A 21558-nucleotide genomic window follows, 5' to 3' on the forward strand; every position below is an offset into this window, starting at 1 on the left:
GCTGCGAAATATTCAGAAACCACCACTTTTCTGATAAAACAAACATGTGTATTTTTTTTTTTTAAACTGCAAGGGAAAAAATTAATCAATTTTACCACAAAAAGACTTTAAATCAGATAAAAATAAAAAGCTACAAAACAGAAAAATAACTTTACATCTTTATACAGATATGTGAGGGTTGAATCGGGGAGCATGAGCACGCTCTGTTCACTCCAGTATAAAGGAAGGTGGGGTAAAATTTATTCCATATACAATAACGCCTGTTTACAACCAAGCAATACAAAAGAACTTTATTGGAAAACTTCCAGAAAGGGTTAAATACATTTTTTTTGTAATTCTCTTTAACGAAATTCCTTCAGGACACCTCTTGGGGGTGGAAGAGGTGCAACTAGCAGAGAGTGGATGTCTAAAAGAAAAATTTCAATATCAGCATATATTGTGCATCTGTAAATCTGTGAGTAAAAAACCCCAGAACAGAAATAAAAAAACAAAAAATAATAAATGGGCAGAAGATGTAAGGGTTGTACAGTATCTGAGGAAAAGGAGAAGCAGTAGAGTAAAACTAAACCAAAGACATGAGCATCCATGTGAGACGCTTGATGGCAAACCTAAAGTACTTGAGCCCATGATGGTTACAGTGCCAGCAACCGATTGGAAAATAGCAGCAGCCTTACTGGTTCCAGAATGATCTCGCGACATCTGACGCCGCAAGAATTGCATCCTCCCCGTAAGACAATTCTGAACCAAAGGAACCTACTTTCTTACATCTAAGCACAATGTGAGTGAAGGGGTTAAACACAATTAACCACTTTATGACTGTAAAGGAGGAGTTGAGTGGCATGCTCAGTTATGAAGTGTATATGGCAATATTTCCCCCACATACAGGACTGTTCTATTCCTGAAGTTAATAGCGGTATGTTTGTCAGAAGGGACGTTTCATCTCTACATTGTGCACCTGTATAACAAAGTCCGCAATTAAACAAAGTGCATCTTTGTAAATAGGGACATAACCCCTACAGGTTTTCTCATTCCCTAATCTCAGAACACTACATTCCGGCAGTCACAGGCGTCCATAATGTACTTTGCATGCTTTAACATAAAAAATTATTTTAAAGACAGGGTACAGAAGAGAGAAAACCCGGCAACGGAGTAGGACTTGTAATGCTAAACCCTGGCATCCTTTCATGAGGACACTAAACATTTAGTGGTTAAACAGATTTAAAATGAACATGTGAAACTTTTTCCCAATTTAGGATTAGTGTATTATAAAAGAACCTTTTCCAGGTCTATATACATTATACACAGCCAGGTTGCGTCCGTGGGAGTCCAGCATTACGGTCGTCACATCACTCATATATAATCAAGACCAATATTTTTACAATTCCTATCTGTAAGTGGATTATGAAAGAAGAGTTTATAAGCTTTGTGGTAAGAGAAAATATAGGCATCGCTTGACTAATCAAAACGACAAGGTGGCGATGTGTAAGACGCCACAATTTCATGTCACTGGGAGTCAGAAAATGTACCTTCTTTTTATGCCCCTTGTTCAGCTCAGACACCAAGCAAAAATCTTGGTCTGGCAATCACCATGAAAAAAAAACCAGGTATTTTATCAGAAGAGAGACACGAGGAAATATTAAGATTGAAAACTCTGTGCCAACAGTCACTCTCAGATAATGTGACAAAACACAAAACTATATTTCCCCTACACAAATTTGCATGGACATTTTGGAAGCAATGCCGTCCCTTGGCTCATGGAATACATGGAATTCGGACTCCTGAGCATGTGTGGTCGATAAAAATCCATAAAATGAATAACCATCACTGATGGAGTGCATCAACAAAAGGACAAAAACAAATTCATCATCTTGTAACTTCAAAATAACATTTAACCAGAAGTCTGTAAGCATAGGATTTACAATCCTGAGCCAGAATGTTTTATTACATGAATGAGGTGTTTAATGTTGAACGCGGTATGTCCCGCCCAGTCCTCTGGAGGGTGCGCTGAATAAATACAGTCCCATTCTGCTAAACAAGATCTCCCAAAGGCAGGAATGAGAGCGCCGAGCTTGTGTGGGCAAAAGGATTGGGCCTGTGGGTCCTGGAGCAGAATGATAACTCAGAAGCCCTCTACGGAAAACTCTGGCTGAAGAAACACCATTCAACTGATGCATTGACTCATTCCAGATGTGTCCTGTGATCCAGTCACATGACTTTACATAGGCAGGGTCCTTGGTTGCTGAATTTTCAAGTCAAGAAAAGAAATCAGAAGATGAAAAAAAAAATTATTAATGCTCTACAAAAGCGATCAGCACAACAAAGTAAATAGGTAAAAGATGAAAACAAGACCTAATTTCTATCCAGCGCGGTGGCCCATTTGTCCTAACCATTTCTCGGCTTCTAGCATTCATGACTAGAAACCAAGTACATGCAAATTCCATTAAAAGCTGAAGAAAAAAAATTAAAAGAAAAAGAAAGCATAAACGTCTCCCTAGTCTGGGGCTACTCTTGCTCCCAATGCTGTAAACTGGAGCACACAGGGCTTTAGTGACCAATATTTCCCTGCCCACCCCTTACATTTACCAATAACAGACGACCACAGTATCATGGCAACATCCATAGCCATGACTGAAATCACAGCTGAAATCCCACTAGCAGAAAGTGAGATTTGTAAATATGTGTTGACTCGGATAAAATCCACACCTAAAAAGTGACCCCACCCGCCTGCAGGATCACTTTAATCTGTCTTGCATCACATGCTTGACCTACAGGTATGTACAATGACTATTGTGAATCTAGCAAGCATGACAATTATGAATTATGTGCAGACTTACCGGTTTCACCTCCTCGGGGGTGGGTACAGAGATGGGGCGGAGCCCTGCTGACTTGCTACAATGGCTGTAGAAGACAAACCTGTAAATACAAGAATGTATTTAAGTATCTTCTCCTGCCATGTAAAATTTATTCAGGTTATAGCAAAAATCAATAAAATGCTCAATTCCAGTACACCAAAATATACAAAAACAGAGGCAGGTTAAAAGCAAAGTAAAAACTATGTTACATTCAATGGTCTAATGTTAAACCTTACACAACAATCTGTATTAAAAGTTGCTTAGAAACTCCACTGTTCCAAGGAAAATATTGTTCATATCACATAAAATATCCATAACTTTAAAGCGTAATTCCCCTCATACAAAGTTACATATTACATTTGAATCATATTTGCTTTTGCAGCTGCTGCTTGACATTGAGTACTAGCATATCTCTAAAACATGCCCTCTCTTTCTGATCAGTGGGGGTCCAACTGCCAGGACACCTCACAGATCCTGAGAAGGTAGGAGCTGTAGCACTGGGGCCCTTAATCCGCTGTGCAGGGAATTGCAACAAGGCTCCATTCAACCTTAATTAGTGACTACAGTTGAACCAAAATCTAAACTTCAGTGTAAGAAGTAAAAGTTCTACAAATAAAGCGCACTGAACTTGGATGATTTTAATCTTCGCTGTCATATGGGAAAAAAAAAAAATCTTTGTATTGCCCTGAAAGTGCAAAGAACATACCTGTGGTGTAGGGTAACTGATACTGGCCAGGCAGCAAAGAGTAACCAAGATGGTGATGGTGATGATGTGTGGACATTAAGCGCTGTGAAGGGGAAGTGCGTGGCCTTTCAGAATTCCTGTCAACTAAGCCTCGGTCTGGCGCTCCCATACTACTGCAGCCGCCAGCTCCTCCTGCAGAACTTCCGGGTAGACCGCAACCACCTCGATCTCGTTCCTGTGGGGATTTGTCTGTGATCTGCACATAAAGTAATTAGTATCACAATGCTGGCCCTTTAGAATAAGGATTACATTGATATCACTCTAAATAGTTTTTTTTTTTTTAAATCAAGCATTTTTTATAAACCAAATATATTCCATACAGCAGGATATTTCCCCATTGTTGTAAACAAAAAGATTCAAAGGCACACAAAAATGAACATCTATAAAAACATTAACGATCACACCCCTACCCCGATGTACTGTCTTGAAGTCCATAGTTCAGCAGTGTACATAAAATAGAGGCGTATACATAATTTCAATCTTCTACCTTCTCCAAGTACGACTTGTTAAAGATAGAACCCATAGAGGATAAGGAAGCTAAGAATGCTAACCCAACCTCAACGTTCTACTCCAGGGGTCTCAAACTCAGCCGGGTAAGTGGGCCACATATAGAAAAAATGGGTAGTTGACGGGCCGCATTACTTTCAAATTTGATACAATACAAAATTATTGTTAATCAATTAATTATTTGAACTACTATAACACTATATTACTATAATAATAATACCGCTAGGTTTAAAATTTGAGAGAATTCTCCACGTGCTTATTTCAACAATCCAGTTTTCCCGTTTAAGTGTCGCTAAATGCAGTCCGGGGGCTCAGTTGGCAGACACACATGTCAAGATTGGGCAGCCCCTTTTTAGATGCTGCCACAGTGCCCTCTGTAGATGCTGCCACAGTGCCCTCTGTAGATGCTGCCACAGTGCCCTCTGTAGATGCTGCCACAGTGCCCTCTGTAGATAATGCCACAGTGCCCTCTGTAGATAATGCCACAGTGCCCTCTGTAGATAATGCCACAGTGCCCTCTGTAGATAATGCCACAGTGCCCTCTGTAGATAATGCCACAGTGCCCTCTGTAGATAATGCCACAGTGCCCTCTGTAGATAATGCCACAGAGCCCTCTGTAGATAATGCCACAGTGCCCTCTGTAGATAATGCCACACACCCCTAGATAATGCCAGTGTCCTCTGCAAATAATGCCACACATACCCCAAGCAGATAGCTACATTGGGGCTCCCTCTAGGAGTGGAATCCCCGGCCAGAGCTTTGGCTGGGGATTCCTCTACTGTTGGAGCCCCTGACGTCACTGTCCATACACAGTGACGTCAGGGGATCCTCCTGGAGTGGAATATGATATCAGGGGCAACCCCAGATCCGGTGTCCCGGAGCAGAGCTCTAGTATAGGCCCTGCGCCGGAACTCTGGGGAAGCCACTGACATCAGTGTCCATATATGGGGCTTTCCCAGAGCTGGAGTCCCGGAGCAGAGCCGCTTCTAGCACTCTGCCTGGGATTCCAGCTCTGCTCCTGAAATCACTGTCCATATATGGACATGGATGTCAGGGGCAACCCCAGAGCTGGAGTCCTGGGCAGAGAGCTAGTAGGCTCTTCCTCGGACTCCAGCTGTGCTCCTGACATCACTGGGACTCCTGCTTTGGGGAAGCCCCTGACATCAATGTCGATGTATGGACAGCGATGTCAGGGAATTCCACAGAGTCCCGGAGCAGAGCCTATACTAGCGCTCTGCACGGGACTCCGGCTCTGGGGAAGCCCCAGACATCGCTGTCCACATACGGACAGCGATGTCAGAAGATACCGCAGAGTCCCGGAGCAGACTTACCTGCAAACGCTGATGCTGCTGCAGAATCAACTGTAGCTTCTGGTGCCGATGTGGCCGTCACGATGCAGGACCTGTGAGTGACGTCACAGATCTGCACTGTCAGAAGCTGGGAGTTCTGAAGAGAAGAGGATGTTACTTCTCTTCAGAGCGCCCAGCTAGTAAAAGTATTAAAAACGCCCCGATGTACGCACATAATACACGCCCACTTGGACTTTTACTTTTAAACACACCCACTTGGACTTTTGCAAGCCTCATTTGCATAACTACAAAAATGGTCATAACTTGGCCAAAAATGCTCGTTTTTTAAAAATAAAAACGTTACTGTAATCTACATTGCAGCGCCTATCTGCTGCAATAGCAGATAGGGGTTGCAAAATCTGGTGACAGAGCCTCTTTAAGCTGGAAGTCTACACTTCGATCTTATCTTCATTACTTTGTTTCATATCCATTGTGGTGGCGCACAAAGGCTAAATTCTGAAAATTGTGTCACTGTACAAATAACCTGACTGTATATTGAATTTGTTACCACGTTTATTTATATTCTGTTTTAACATAATGAACACGAGGCTCACATTCAAAACCACATAATCGACCAGATAGTGCAAAAAAAAATGGTTCCCATTAATTTATAGAAAGCAAAACCTGTAATGCTGAACATGCTGCTCTATTTGCAGACAGAATGTTACAAACTTAGAGGAGCTGAGTACATATGGATACATAAATTTGTATGATAATATTCCAACACCATGATATACACCCCTCAATGTGTTAATGCACATACAGAGATAGCCGTCAATCATTTAGAACACCCTCTGAACTCATAAGCAGCATGTTAAACGTGACAAGTTTGTTTTTAAACGTATCTATCACTTATGATCTTATTACATGGCCCGATAAGGGTCATGTAAACGAGCGCCGATCAACGAGACAGCTCGTTGATCGGCGCTCGTTTGCTCCTTTCACACGGAGCTATGAACAGTAAAATATGGGGACGAGCGATTGTTACTACGATTCCTCATCCCCATAAATTTCGATCATGTCGGCAGCAAATCTCCCTGTTTACACAGGGAGATGTGCCGCCGCTGATCATATTTAATGCTGCATAAACTATACAATCAGCTGATGAACATCAGCTGATTTCACAACCACATAGCTGCATTTGTGTCAATTTACAAGTTAAAGGAACCTATCATGTTGAAAATGCAGCGTGTTATAGAGCAGGGGGAACTAAGAAAAGGAATAGAATGTTTTGTGGGAAAAGATTCAGTATAACTTGCAATTTATTGATCTAAATCCCTTTCTATGTTTAGGAGTCCAGAGGGTATTCCTACTCAATGATTGACAGCCTTCCCTGTAAGAGTGTGCATAGAGAATAAGACCTCCCACTGGACTCCTAAGCCCAGAATGAGCAGGAAATTACATCAATAAATTACAAATAATACAGAATCTTTCCCACAAAACTATTTATCAGTCTTCCCAGCGACTCCTGCTCTATAACATGCTGCCCGCAGATTGGACTGCATGTTCAACTCGACAGCTTTCCTTCAACCCCTTAAGGACGCAGCCTTGTTTTGGCCTTAAAGGAACAGTGTCATCACAAATTATTTTTTTATATGTTAAAGATGTTAGTGCTTTATTAAAAACGTTTATATTCATTTGTGTGTTTGTGTTTTACTTTTTCTTATTTTTACACTTTTTCTTCCCTATGGGGGCTGCCATTTTTTGTTCCATTTCTGTCTGTGTCGATTAACGACACATACAGACATGGAATACGGCAGCCACAGTCCCATAGGGACTGTGAACGGCTCCCGTCCCACTGACTTCCGTGTACGGCGTCTGTGTGGGAACTGCGCATGCGCCGCTCCCACACAGTCCAATTCGAAATTGGCGCCGTCCGGCGCCATTTTCCTGTGGACCGGAAGTCGCGGCCGGACAGTAATATTACTACTTCCGGTCGCGGCTTCCGGATTTGTGCACTTGGACCAGCGGCAGCAAACGGAGCGGACGGGCCGGAGGGAGCCGCGGCGGCAGGAGCAGGTAAGAGATTTCAATGTATGTTCGTGTTTGTGTGTGTTTACTACTGTATGTAAACCTACTACGCTGTGTGTTAGCTCAAAAAATGGCGACACACAGTGTAGGAGGTTACACCGTTCAAACCCCTCGTTTATCCCGGCACTAGCCAGGATAAAGGAGGGGGAGGATGCTGAGAGCTCACTAGAGCGAGGGCTTTTAACCCAATGTTGCAATGCTGCAATTTTGGGAACTAGCTCCATCTAGTGACCAAAAATGGGTAGTATTATAAATTAGAAATAATTTATAATATTTCCTGACTCGCGAAAAAAATAAAAAAAATTTGAACAATGTTTAATCACCCACACACTAAATGTTTAATTTAAAAAAAAAAAAAACATGTTTTTCTGGCAACACATTCCCTTTAAGGCTCAAAGCCCATTTTTCAAATCTGACACATTTCACTTTATGTGGTAATGCCTTCGGAATGCTTAAACCTATCCAAGCGATTCGGAGATTGTCTTCTCTTGAGACATTGGGCTTTATGTTAGTGGTAAAATTAGGTCGATATATTCAGTGTTTATTTGTGAAAAAGAGCAAAATTTTGAGATTCGTTTTTTTTTAAATAGCATTTTTCTGAATTTAAATGCATCTGCTTGTAAGACAGAGTGTTATACCATCCAAAATAGTTACTAGTTCACATTTCCCATATGTTGGCATCATTTTTTGAACATTTTTTTTACTAGGACGTTACAAGGCTTATAACATAAGCAATTTCTCATATTTTGAATAAAATTTCAAAAGCCTCTTTTTTTTAGGTACCAGTTCAGTTCTGAAGTGGCTTTGAGGGGCCTATACATTAGAAAGCCCCATCAAACACCCTGTTTTAGAAACTAGATCCCTCAAAGTATTCAAAACAGCATTTGGAAAGTTTATTAATCCTTTAGGTGTTTCACAGGAATTTAAAGCAAAGTATAGGTGGAATTTACAAATTTCATTTTTTTGTCAGAAAATACTTTTTATTGCATTTTTTTCTGTAAACCAGATGGTTTTACCAGAGAAATGCAACTCAATATTTATTGCCCAGATTCTGCAGTTTTGAGAAATATCCCACATGTGGCCCTAGTACGGTAATGGACTGAAGCACAGGCCTTCGAAGCAAAGGAGCACTGTCAGGGGACAATGGACGATTACTGCGGTGGAGCACACTATCCCAAGCACTTAGAGGGTTATGAGGCCTCCTTTTTATTAGGCACCATGTCCGGTTTGATGAGGTCTAGTGGTGCCAAAACAGTGGAAACCCCCAATAGTGACCCTACTTGGCAAACTACACCCGTTAAGAAACTTATCAAGGGGTATAGTGGGCATTTAGATCCCAGTTTTTTTGCTGCATTTTGTGGAATTAGGCTGTGCAATTGAAAATCAAATTTTTCTGATAAAAGGTACGAATTTTTCATTTTGACAAGGAATAAAGGAGAAAAAGCAACAAGTGGTCATACACTGCTGGTTGGACAAACGGCGGGGCTCAGAAAGGCAGGAGTGCTATTTGGCATGTAGATTTTGCTAGATTGGTTTTTGGAAACTAGACCCCTTGAGGAATTCTTTGTAGTTTTCATGGGGTGCATGCGACTTTTTGATCAGTTTTCATTCTGTTTTTAAGAGGTGTGGTGACTAAAAAACAGCAATTCTACTATTGTTTTTTATTCCCTTTTTTTTTTTTAAACAGCGTACAATGTGCGCTATAAATGACATTCACTATTTTTATACCATTACGGTGATACCATGTTTATAGTTTTTTTTTTATGTTTTATGGCGTTTGCACAATAAAATATTTTTTTAGAAAAAAATCATTTACTTTTTGTGTTGCCTTATTCTAAGAGCCATAACGTTTTTATTTTTCCATCAAGAAAGCCATGTGAGGACTTGTTTTTTGCGTAACGAACTGTAGTTTCAATCAGCGCCATTTTTAGCTACATGCAACTTTTTGATCTCTTTTTATTCCATTTTTTGGGAAGTGAAGTGACCAAAAAATAGTGATTCTGGTATGGGGTTTATTATAATTTTCTTTTATGGCGTTCACCGCGCGGGATAGATAACTAAATACTTTTGTAGTTGAGGCCGTTACGGACGCGGCGATACCAATTATGTATAGTTTGTTTATTTTTACTTTTTATTACACAACTTGTTTTTTACTTTTTTTACTTTGTCCCACTAGGGGACTTGAGGGCAGGAGGCCCTGATCGCAATTCTAATACACTGCACTACATGTGTAGTGCAGCGTATTAGAGCTGTCAGCTACTCGCTGACAGCAAGCATAGTGGGTCCTGACTTTGTCAGGACTCACCAGGCTTTCGTAGATGGCATAGCCGGAGGCCATTATTAGGCCTACAGTTGCCATAGCAACCATCGCCGTCGATGGTGGTTTAACCCTAAGAAGCCACGATCGCTATTGAATGCGGCTTCTAAGGCATTAATCAGCAGGGACTCCACGATCGGTCCCCGCTGAAGGAGCTCCTGTTTGTGCCGGGAGGACAGCCGAAATGGCCGTTCCTCCCACCACGTAATATTCCGTTATAGAGCGCGAACGATGTGCTTACCATGATGGAATAGTACATCAAGGAGCGGGAAGGGGTTAAAGTGCAGGAGCACACGTTGGCTTATTTGTCAATTAATTGGTGCCCTAAAAGTTAATGGGGCATGTGTTGGTGACAGATTCCTTTTAATAAAACATAGTCAAACTGCATATTTCAAATAGTTAGTTTGCATATTCTTTGGTTATTATTTCAACAGAATTGAACACATGAACTATGTTACTCACTGTTGGAGACTTGCTCTTGTAATGGCTTGCGTGTTGCTGTAATATATCAAGGGCTTTAGATTCGGTGGTAGATTTGCAGCTGACACTTGGGCTGGCTCGTGACTTCTCAGACTCGTCACTGCCAGCAACCTTGTTGCCATATGGGGAAAAAGGATAACCGGAGGACAAGTAGGAACCTACACGAAAAAATGAGAAAGACATGGAAATATATAAACATATTACTTGTCTTTATGACAGTAAAATACAGCTAAGTGCTTATCTTTTTACACTAGGTGCCACCTATGGGCATTAACACCTTTTTCTAGAGGCTTATGGGATTCCAATTTTAATATTCAAATAAACGTCTTTAAAATACGCTAATTGTTTTTTACGATCGCCACGATTTAAAAACAACTTACCTTCTGTTTATATTGTAACATTGATTGTAATTATACGTCAGCGTATCATAACATTGTACAGCGCAGAGGAAAATGTTTGCACCTTATAAATACAATTATTATAATAACAGACTTAAACTACCCAGATATATAAGGATATTATGACTAAATTAAGTTATAGATATAATGTTACAGACCAAGACTATAACAATTACAAAAAAAATAGTAGTAGGTATACAAAAAATGATATTAGAATACCTGGGTAATTCTGCATCATGACTGCTGGCATCCCTCGGTAGCTTGGATGACTGGGGTCATATGCTTGGCTGTAAGTGTATCCATGCATATATGGGATATAGGACTGATGTGTAAGTGGTGATGAAACTGGCACATGACTACTAGTGCGATGGTCCTTAGGTAGGCCACGAGGATCTTCAGATGATTGTTGTCCCTTCACTTCTATATTAATTGCCTCCTTGCCATCATCCTTAGCAGAAACCTCTTTGCTCCGGCTTCGGTCCTCTTTAACTTTCCGATCCCTCTCTTCTTTCCACCTTTCATCATCAGCTTTTAGTGCATCAGTGTACTTGGGATAAACATAGGACCACATGCGTGACTCTGCTTCTTGTTGCTTCATAAACATATTGTAAAACAAAAATACATATAGATATATATATAAACCTCTGATCAGCATTTTACAGTATATAAAGATAATATTACATAAAAGCTTAACGAGATATTCCCATCTTAGAAACTGATGGCATATCCACGGGATATGCCATAAATGTCTGATAGATGTGGGCCCCACCTCTGATACTTGCACCTATTTCCCAAATGGGAATACTCCAAGTAACTTTGCAAACGCATTACAACTCATCCTGCACCGATTCTTGGTTACAGTCTGTACTGTAATCCAGGGCTGCATTCAAATTCTGCACCATTTAAAGACGAAATCTTCTAACTTGTTGGCTCAATGCTTGTATAGGACTTGCTCTGATCATTTGCATTCTGGGAAGTGTATTCTTTACACCAAGCACTGTACAGTACATCCTGCAAGCATGTGTATAATTGACACGCTAGATCAAACAAAAACCTGACAAGAACAGAGTTTAATTTTTCCTAAAGTTTAATAGAAGTGCTCCAATAAAACCACTAGTAATACACCAGGCACAAATGCCCAACAGACAGGGAACTTCGAAAAATGATTAATCTACAAAATGTATCTGGAGGGCTACATTGAAGCATTCAACTAGTTCATGAACTTGGAAAGCTGACCTCATCTAGCTGTAGATGGTACAATGTATACAGTACCCACCATCCCGTGCCACTATCCTACATAGTTATTCCGCTCTATAACACAGACTGGTTGGATCTCCCCTGATGCGATGTCACCCGCCATTATAGTGAAAAGAGAAACAGAACCAACTGAGCAGTTCACTTGGCTATTTTATATCTATTTTAGACTATAATGGAGTGTGACAATGCATGTGCAACCACCTCGCCACTGCAAATAGGGGGAACAAAGTCATGAATGGAATGTGTGTGGGTTTGTGGCCCCCCATTATGGGGTAAATTGACCACCGCTGCTCTCATCAAATGTTAATTTGCAATTTAAGGCCATGCTCACACAACACATTTTCAGTTGTATTTCGGAGTGTAAAATGTTCGTATTAGGCTCCAAAATACACTTAAAATACACCTGCAAAAAGCTTCCCACTGACTTCAATGGGAAATACACTGTGGTTCATATGAAGCGTATTTTTAGGCAGCTGATAAAAAAAAAAAGCCTGGTAAATAAATATGCTTCGTAAAAAAAGAAGTGACATGTCACTCCTTGAGGTGTTTTACAAGCTGATTTTCCCCATTTGCTATTGACACGTCAAAAAATTTTTTCAAATACTCCTAAAAATACGCTTCAAAAATGGTTGCTAAAATAAAAAAAAAACGCTTTGAAGATCAGCTTGTTTTCTCTTTTAATCAGCTTCGTATTTTTAATTCTGAACATATTCCATGGGAATACGGTCTAAAGGGGTTGGCTAGTTTAAAAAAAAAAAAAAAAAATGGCACTCAACTAACATAAAATATCAAGTTCTGCCACTTGCCTTATTTTCACCTACTGTAGTTCTCCTAAATTGTATTAGGCACTGTGGAAGGAGGAATTTCACGTGATGTACTCACATGATCACTTCGTCCATAGCTCTCCTTGTAGAAAAGCTTGCTCAAACTGATAAGCACAAGCACTTCTACATACTATACCATTTATTTTATTTCAAAAACTTATTTTACAGAAAAATAAATCATTTTCTAAATATAACTCAATAAAAAAAAAAAAATACTTGTGGGAAGAACATTATACAAATTGACCGGGCTCTGCGCAGGAGTTAGGTCCGAACATCCAAGGTAAGGGCTCCCTTCATGCTCTGTGATGCTTCCATAACCTCCCTGAAAACAATGTATCATATCTTGCGGCTCGGACTAAAAGAGCGCGGTCTACAGCATTTATATAAACGGTCATTGGTGTATATATAAGTATACATATAAATATATAAATATAATGTTATAGTTTTTTTAAATAGAATAGAAAGAGTGATGGGTACTCTTTAAATGAATATGAGCTTTAGCGCAGCAGCAACTGTTTATATGTGGCCCTACCCCACAGTGTCATATGCAAATCAGGAAAACTAGGCAGAAATTAAAGAAAAGGTATTAGTAAGGCCCCTTTTCACAAAGCCTTTCAAGTCTCCGTTTGACGCATAAATAGGGAAAGCTCCCAACATATACGTTAAACGTAGGCTGACACTAACATCTACCAGTGGCGTCCTTCATCTGTGGACTATTTATGGAATCCGTACGGGGAGGGACGTAAAAACCAAACCCAAAACACAATGGTGGAATTGCAGTCGTCCCCCCCCCCCCATTTCACACAACAAAAAATGTATTTCAGTAAATTATGGGGTGCCACTGAAAACTACAACTCGTCTAGCAAAAAACAAACCTTCATCACTTGATTAGGTGCAGAGCTGCAGCTTGGCCGCTAGTCCGTGACCGGAGCCATCTGCTTCCGGCATGGATGCCTGATGCCCGGAGGAAGCCAGAGCAGCAGATTGGTGCAGGGGGTCCGGGTGTCGGACATGTACCAATCATATACAGATGACCTATCCGGTGGGTAGGTCATCAGTTGTTCGGTAGTGGAAAACCCCGTTAAAAGGACACTAACTTTTCAAACAACTTATGCTGATCTAATAGTGTACCGGATATAGATCAACTTTATAATTTACTTACTGTTAAAATGTCCTTGTTTTATCCATGCAAATTCTGTGTGAATTTACTGTCACTAGGTGACTCCCTTCCTGTTATCTGCTGTCCACCTCCTGTTGTGAAGCAAAATCTGTCTCTAGTTACAGAGAAGACTGTGTGTGTGTGTGTGTGTGTGTGTGTGTGTGTGTGTGTGTGTGTGTGTGTGTGTGTGTGTGTGTGTGTGTGTGTGTGTGTGTGCGCGCGCGTGTGTGCGCGCGCGCGTGTCTTCACTCCCTGCCTATACAAGTCCATGGAGGGGGGGAGGGAGCAAAGCAAGAGACACACAGACACGCTGCTAATAAAAGTCTATGGAGAGGGAGCAGACACGGACTGGTGGTTAGTGTTCTCCGTTCAACCTTTGCGTCAGAGGAACAGATTAACGAAAAACCGAACGGAAACCATAGCTTCCGTTTGCATTACCATTGATTTCAATTGTAATGCTTCGGTTTCAGTTTGCTTCCGTTCCGTAAAGTTTCAGTTTTTTTTCATGGAATCTTTACAAACGGAACCACTGAATCTGAAGAATTACCATCGAAACCAATGGTAACGCAAACGGAAGCAATCGTTTCCTTTGGGCTTCCCGTTCATCTGTTCCTCTGATGGAAAGTTTGAACGAAACAGATGAAAGGAACCAGAACGCTGAAGTGAACAGGCTCTTAGGCAGACAGCCATGGCAGGCCTGGGGCATTTGTTAGGCCCCAGCTGCAATGACAACACATTGGTGCATTATGGGGCGTTGATGGGTGGATAACCGAGGAAGCCCCTTCCTCTCTGTCTAACCACCTGATGATGTGGTCGCTATTGACAGCAGGATATAAGGGGTTAAACGGTCGGGATTGGAGGCAACACTGTTCCCAGCCGTTGCAGCGGGATGTCAGCTGTATATTGGACCCGCTTCAGAAGTCATGGGCACAGCTCCTGTATCTATGCTATCCGGCGGACATAAATGTACCGCTAAAATGGACGTACAGTTATGTCTAAACGCAGAAAAGGATTAAGCTATATAAAAGTTATTTCTAAAAAAAGCACCTTATTGGTAAATTCTGTATTTTATGCCGTTTATCTAGTAAATCGCAATTTAAATGAAAGGATCTTCAAAATTCAACAATATAACAATCATTTGAAAGCGAGAATCAATTATAAGCTTAGTTCTTACCTGTCTGTACCACAATACAGGATCCAGTCCAGCTTGTCTATTGCACTCCCCTACAGGTTTTGAAGGTTCCCCACTTTCCTTTCCTGTATGACCACCTCCTTCAGATACTTTTGCTTTTAAACCCTCCGCTTGCTGTACTGTGATCTTGGAGTCCTCTGGTTTGGGGATAATAACAGACTTGGTGGAGTCTGGCCCAGAAACCTGCTCCTTAGATTTGCTGGGACCTGATTTTCCCAGGTCGGTTAGACTTGGTGCCTTTGTGAGTGTTGGAGGTACTGAAGACTTGTGCTTCCATTCTTCTTTGAGAGCAGCTTCTCTATCTCTCATGGCCATCTCTGCCTTTTTTTCCATGTTGCGCTGCTGCTGCTGCTGCTGGTGGTGTTGTTGCTGCTGCTGCTGCTGCTGCTGCTGCTGCTGGTGGTGGTGGTGGTGTTGCTGTTCCAGATTATGTCTTTGTTTCTGGTGCTCCTCATATTGTTGTCTATATGTTGGGTTAGTGCTCAGCAGATGAGCATGATACCCTTGGTCACTATAGCCATAAGGAGGCACATAGGCATACTGATTGTAATAGAGAGACTGCATGTACATATTAGGACGCTGTTGAATAACTGAGGGCTGTTGGCTAGTGCTGCTAAGCTCTGGCTTTTTATCCTCAGGTGGTTCAACCTTCATTTTAACTTCTGTTACCTCCAGGTCTTCTTCTTTCTTAACTTTCAGTGGCTGATTCTCTGGTGTAGTCTGACCAGTGGGATTCATGGCACCTGGACTGGAATGTGCATAATTGGGAGAGTAGTAGGTTTCAAAAGTCTGGTAATATGGGGATTCTTTGCTTTGTGGTTGTGGCGGAAAAAGGGACTTTTTGGCACTTTCCTTCACCATTTGCTCTGGATCCTTGGCCTTTGTGCCTTCTAATTTACCTTCTCCATCTTCACCTGCATCTGAAATGTCAGAGTAAGCTGGGCTACTTGTTTTAGCTGAAGTTCCTTCTGCCCCATTTTGGGTCACAACATGTAATGGGGTCATTGGCTGACCAGGACTGGGATTTTCTATTCGGTTTGAATTACCACCACCACCACCACCACCACCACCTCCTCCTCCTCCTCCACCAGTTCCTCCACCACCACCTCCTCCACCTATGGAAGGGCTTGGCGCATTGTCTGTGAAGCTATAGATTTTGTCAGCCTCTGCCTTTATGCTGGCCAGCCTACTCTGATGGGCTTCCGAGCCATTTATAAGTCCATCACCTTTGCTTCCTGAATCACCTACTCCTTCTCCAAAGGGACTTTTTCCCTCTTCTGGACGTCCTACTTTTACAGAGGTTCCAGGGCTTTCATCCTCTCTTTGTTCTTTCTTCTTTTTATCCTTTTTCTTTTTATCCCTAGATGGAGTTAAGGCTGGATTAATACTGGATGGCTCTCCCATTACTGTTGGTTTGGGCTGGATAGGTTTAAGCTGTGGGCTGGTAGGCATGGCTTGAACTACTGTGGTGGTAAGACCCGTGGAGGAACCAGGACTCCCAGCAGTGAAGGTTGTAGTTTGAATGGTGTACATTTGCTGGGGTACTATAGCAGGTGCAATTGGCCGAGCGGATTTCACACTTTTAGATGAAGCCAACTTGTCAGTCTTACTGCTCCCATTGCCTTTTTTGGCTGTGTCTTTTTCTGTCAATCGCTTTTCCTGTGACTCAAAGCCATCATTGCTCGTGTCATCTGCTACCATGGGACCATCATCTGATCCATCATTAGAAAGTGCTCCAGGGTCTGTATCTCCTTCGAGACCAATTTTTTTCTTGCAAACTACCTTACCTCCAAACTTAGAAGTGAGGGTAGGACTGTGTGGTTCAGTCAAACGAGCTTTAGGAGTTGCAGATCGTGCTGGGGATAGGGAGCCCTTTTGAGTTGGAAAGGTACCATTACAACTACCCATGTCCAAATGAAGGTGTGGCTCCTCACCACATTCACTGTCTCCATCTGCCTCTGGTTTACTGTCATCATCTGTGTGTGCATGAGCCTGATGGTACTTCAGGCCATTAATGTGCTTGTATTTCTTGCTGCAATTAGGGTGAGGACAGTCTATTAATACAGGGGAGGAACAGTTACGGTCCAATGCAGTTGGTTCCACCTTAATAGTGCTTAACGGCACTGTTAAAGGCAAAGACACCGACACTGGGGCAGAAGAGGATCCCATGGAGTTGGTGCGAGCACGCTTACTTCCCTTAGAATCTTCAGAGCTGGAGGTCAGTTCTATGTCAGAAGGGGGCTTGCTTTTGCGCTTGCTGGCAGAAGATGGGCTAGCTTTTATATCTTCTGTTGGATTACATGGGGGCGGACGATGTTCACTTGAATTCTGGCTTCCACGTCTCCCTTTATTGTTGGCGCCAGCACGCGTCTTGCTGCTACTACTGCTACTGCTGCTTGCACCTTTATTGTCAGGAGCTGGTGTACCTTCTGCAATAGGAGCATTACTACTTGGCCGCATGCGTTTACCCCTCCCCCGTCCGTTCCGCATCTCCAAGTCACTCGTGGGAGAGTCGCAGAATCTGGGGGGGGAAGGGAATAAAATGAAGACTGTAAGTAATTTGATTTAAAGATCTTACGCAAAAAAATAAAAAAAGTTTGTAAAGAAATGGTTGGAGTCATGACTTTAGGGTTGAGCAGCTGCTTTACCAGATAGAGCCACCCAAAAAGAGTGGCGCTGTTTCTGGTCAGGAGCAGACCCTTTTATCAAATCTTATACAATCCTTTTGAACAGCTACAGAAAATAATTTTTTTAGAGAAACAAACTCACCTAGGTGGGGCCCAATCATGCCGTGTGCAATCTAATAGGGTTCCTACATATGTCTTGTTTCTCCAAGTCACATTTACAACCAACATCCCTGTAAAAGCAAGGAAATAAATTAAGCATTTGAGGTTTTCCACAACACAGCGGCAGATACTTAAAAGACTTGACCAAAGTTTTCCATAGTTATTATTGACTTTTTTTAGACTATGTTTACCATATATGTTCAGGATGCTGCTGTAAAAAGTTTTCAAATATGGAGATGATATTACCGCCCTCGCTAAATGTATTTAGTAGTGTTCAGGGTCGGATCAGATCAAAAAATGATTTCAATAGGAGGAAGGCTTTTTTCCCAGGCGGCTTTTGGCCGTTCGTGAAAAGGAAAAGCGGCACGTCCTTTCTTGCTGCGGTTTCTGCTTCTGACCGCTCATTAAAATCAATTGGAAGCCGATAAAACCCACGGTGCTTCTGAGTGTTTTTTGCCTGCGGTCCTTGCATTAGATTCAATATCCATGGGCGAAAAAAACGCCATGAAGAGACGCGGAAAAAAAAAAAAGCGCAGGCAGATTCAAATCTGCCTCAAAATTAATTAAGGAATTCTGGGGCATTCTGGCAATTCTGATTTATTTCTGCCTGCAAAAACTGTGTGAAAAGGCCTAAGTCCTCATGCACAATTCCGTGAGCCGTTGAACGGCCGCTAATGACTGATCCGTGAGTCACGGACCACATATGGATGGCTTCTGTGTGCAGCTCGTTGTTTCACGGACCAAATCAATGCATAGGCCGAGACTGTACCGTCAAAAACGGACAGGAGTAGGACCTGCACTACTTTTGACAGAACGGCAGCACGGTTCCATTAAAACAACGGAAGTGTGCATGGCCCCATTGAAATGAATGTGTCAGGGTGGGCATGAGGCCTTAGAATTAACGTTTAAAACAAATTAACACTCAAAACAAATTTAAATTATTTTATGGGAATGTATTCTCAGAAAAACATTTAAGGCCACATGCACACGACCATCGAAAAACTCCGTAATTACGGACCCGCCCGGTTCTATTGGCCGTGTACACCTTTCCGTAGCGATACAGAAAGGTGTCCGTGACGTAGAACCGTGCCGGGAAATATGGAGCATGTGCTACTTTTCGGAATTGCGGGCCGTGCTCCTATACTTTGTCTAGGAACACGGAACGAAAATGCGTCGCCCGGCCCATGGGCATCGGCGGCCGGACGTGCCCGCAATTGCGGGCTGTGATTACGTGCACAGCCATCTGCATGAGGCCTGAATCAGGTTTTTATTATTTTCTGGACATTTTGCAAACATTGATGATTGTGGCAAAAAATCTGACCCAAGCAGAAAATAAGACAAACTACAACTCCTAAAAAGAAAATGTCAAAATTCAGAATTCATATATGTCACTTATGTCTAGATCTTAATGAAAATAATCCGTTTTTAAGCTAAAAATTTATGGGGAAAAATAGCAGCTTGTAAAAAACAAAGACTACACACATTTAAAAGTGTGTTTGCCTCACCCCCTCTATATTACCTAAAAGTAGACAACCTGAATATTGAACCGAATGGGAGAAAAGGCTGCAATACCCGTGAATCGCCGCTAAATGCGTGTCGAAGATTCATAGTGATCAAGAAGAAATAAAGGGGAAGCAGAACTCGTATAAGTGCTGTGGCCCCTTCAAAACAGCTAATCGGCAGGGGGTCCCTGGAGTCGGAACCCGACCCATCAGCTATTGATGGCCCATCCGGAGGCCATCAGCTATGTTCTACTTAATGTAATTTGTGACAAACAGAAAAAAAAAACTGAAATAAAGAAATGCAACATTTGGCCTTCAACCACAAATGTGATAAACATATAGTGAACACAGCAAACAGCTACTATGCTAATAAAACCTTTTTTTTTTTTTTTGATAGAAAACAAAGCACGGTGCGTATAGAAACAATACAACTGAGGGCCGGTTCACACCTGCGCTCGCCATTCTGTTCAAGCGAATAACCAGAAGCACCAATACCGTTGCACTATGGACAATCGGCGGCTGATGGAACCCATTGAGTTTAATGGGTTGGGTCGGTTTTCCATCTGGGAGCACGTGGTTTTACGGGAAACAATAGCGCAGCATGCTGCTCTATTGTTTCCAGTATTTTCAGCCGTATTTGCAATGGAGGCCCCTAAGAGCCCATAATGCAGATGTGAAAAGGCCCTTAATAATTTCTATGCACAACCACCTTCACAGAGCCTTGCATCATACAGGAATTATAAGCAAAAATTGCACGAAAATTCAACTTTGCAACTAAAACGCTAACTCAGGCTTCATTCACATGTGCGATGGGGTCCCGTTTTGACGTTCCGTCAGAGCGGGCAACTGAACAGAGACAAACTGACACGAACAGAAACCAGAGGTTTCCGTTTCCATCACCATTGATTTCAATGGTGACGGATCCGGTGCCCATGGTTTCCGTTTGTGTCGGTTGTGCACCAGACCCATCGTTTTGCCGGAAGCAATAGCGTAGTCAACTATGCTATTGCATCCAGCAAAACACTGGGTCCGGTGCACAACCGACACAAACGGAAACCATGGGCACCGGATCCGCCACCATTGAAATCAATGGTGATGGAAACGAAGCCCTCTGGTTTCTGTTAGTGTCAGTTTGTCTCTGTTCAGGTGCCCGTTCTGACGGAACGTCAAAACGGGACACCAACGCACATGTGAACAAAGCCTCAAGCTTACTCACCCCTTATGCAAACTAAATATACTCTGCTTAACCCCTTCCTGCCCAATCACCTACCGTTACGTAGTCAGCGCTAATGTGTTAGTGCCTTCTCAAGTAACTGTACGGGATGGTGATGGTGCGGGCTCAGAGACTGAGCTCGCTCTATCACCAGGTGTCAGCTGTATATTACAGCTGACATCCCGCTGTAATGGCCAGGACCAAAGCTAGGCCCCGATCCTGCCGATTAACCCCACAGATGCAGCGATCAATAGATCGCTGCATCTACCTGGTTTCTAGCCTGTCAGCATCCCTGCACCACTATAGCCAGTGCTTGCAATGGCAACTAGAGGCCTAACAATGGCCTCTGGTACGCCAAGTATCGAAGTTTTTTAGGCCCCGTCCGGAGGAAAGGCCTAAAATGCTTACTATCAGGGCCAAGAAGATGGCGCAGGCTCAGAAGCGGAGCATGCACCAGCATCCGCGAATGTCAGCTGTTCGTTACAGCGGATATCCTGATGTAACGACCAGGACAGGAACTAGCCTCCGATCCGGCCGATTAACCCCTTAGATGCAGCGAACAAAAGCGATCGCGGCATCTAGGTGGTTAGATCGCAGCCGATGGTTGCTATGGCAATGATAGGCACCCGCGTTGTTGCCGATGGTTGCAATGGCAACTGGAGGCCTAACAATGGCCTCCTGGTCTGCCTAGTACTGAAGCCTATTAGGCTTGCTGTCAGTGAATAACTGACAGCTCTAATATACTGCCAAATGTAGGCAGTGCAGTGTATTAGAATAGCAATCAGGGCTTCATGCCTTCAAGTACCATAGTGGAACAAAAAAAAAAGTTAAGAAAGTTAATAACAACGTAACAAAGTTAAAGGATTTCAAGTTAAAAAAACAAACACTGCCTTTTTTCCCATTATAAGCCTTCTATTATAGGAAAAAACGGAAAACATTAAAAAAA

General features: G+C 42.3%; 1 protein-coding gene across 6 annotated transcripts in view; it reads right to left on the reverse strand.

Annotated features, from left to right (window-relative positions):
* Window positions 1–259: 259 nt before the first annotated feature.
* The window catches only part of ZNF609 (zinc finger protein 609), a 99509-nt gene continuing 78210 nt past the window's right edge, over window positions 260–21558 (reverse strand). For 4 of the 6 annotated variants that reach the window (XM_075857826.1, XM_075857824.1, XM_075857830.1 and 1 more), the window contains 7 exons: window positions 17881–17968; window positions 15094–17632; window positions 10899–11271; window positions 10264–10439; window positions 3559–3793; window positions 2835–2913; window positions 260–2239 (listed from right to left, as the gene is read on the reverse strand). In XM_075857826.1, coding sequence (XP_075713941.1) covers window positions 2840–2913; window positions 3559–3793; window positions 10264–10439; window positions 10899–11271; window positions 15094–17632; window positions 17881–17968 — 3485 coding nt within the window. In that variant the 3' untranslated portion in view covers window positions 260–2239; window positions 2835–2839. The remainder of the gene's footprint in view (window positions 2240–2834; window positions 2914–3558; window positions 3794–10263; window positions 10440–10898; window positions 11272–15093; window positions 17633–17880; window positions 17969–21558) is intronic. The other 2 variants (XM_075857828.1, XM_075857827.1) reach the window with 2 other exon arrangements.

Source organism: Rhinoderma darwinii, chromosome 3, assembly GCF_050947455.1.
Source record: "Rhinoderma darwinii isolate aRhiDar2 chromosome 3, aRhiDar2.hap1, whole genome shotgun sequence".
Taxonomy (NCBI): Eukaryota; Metazoa; Chordata; class Amphibia; order Anura; family Rhinodermatidae; genus Rhinoderma; species Rhinoderma darwinii.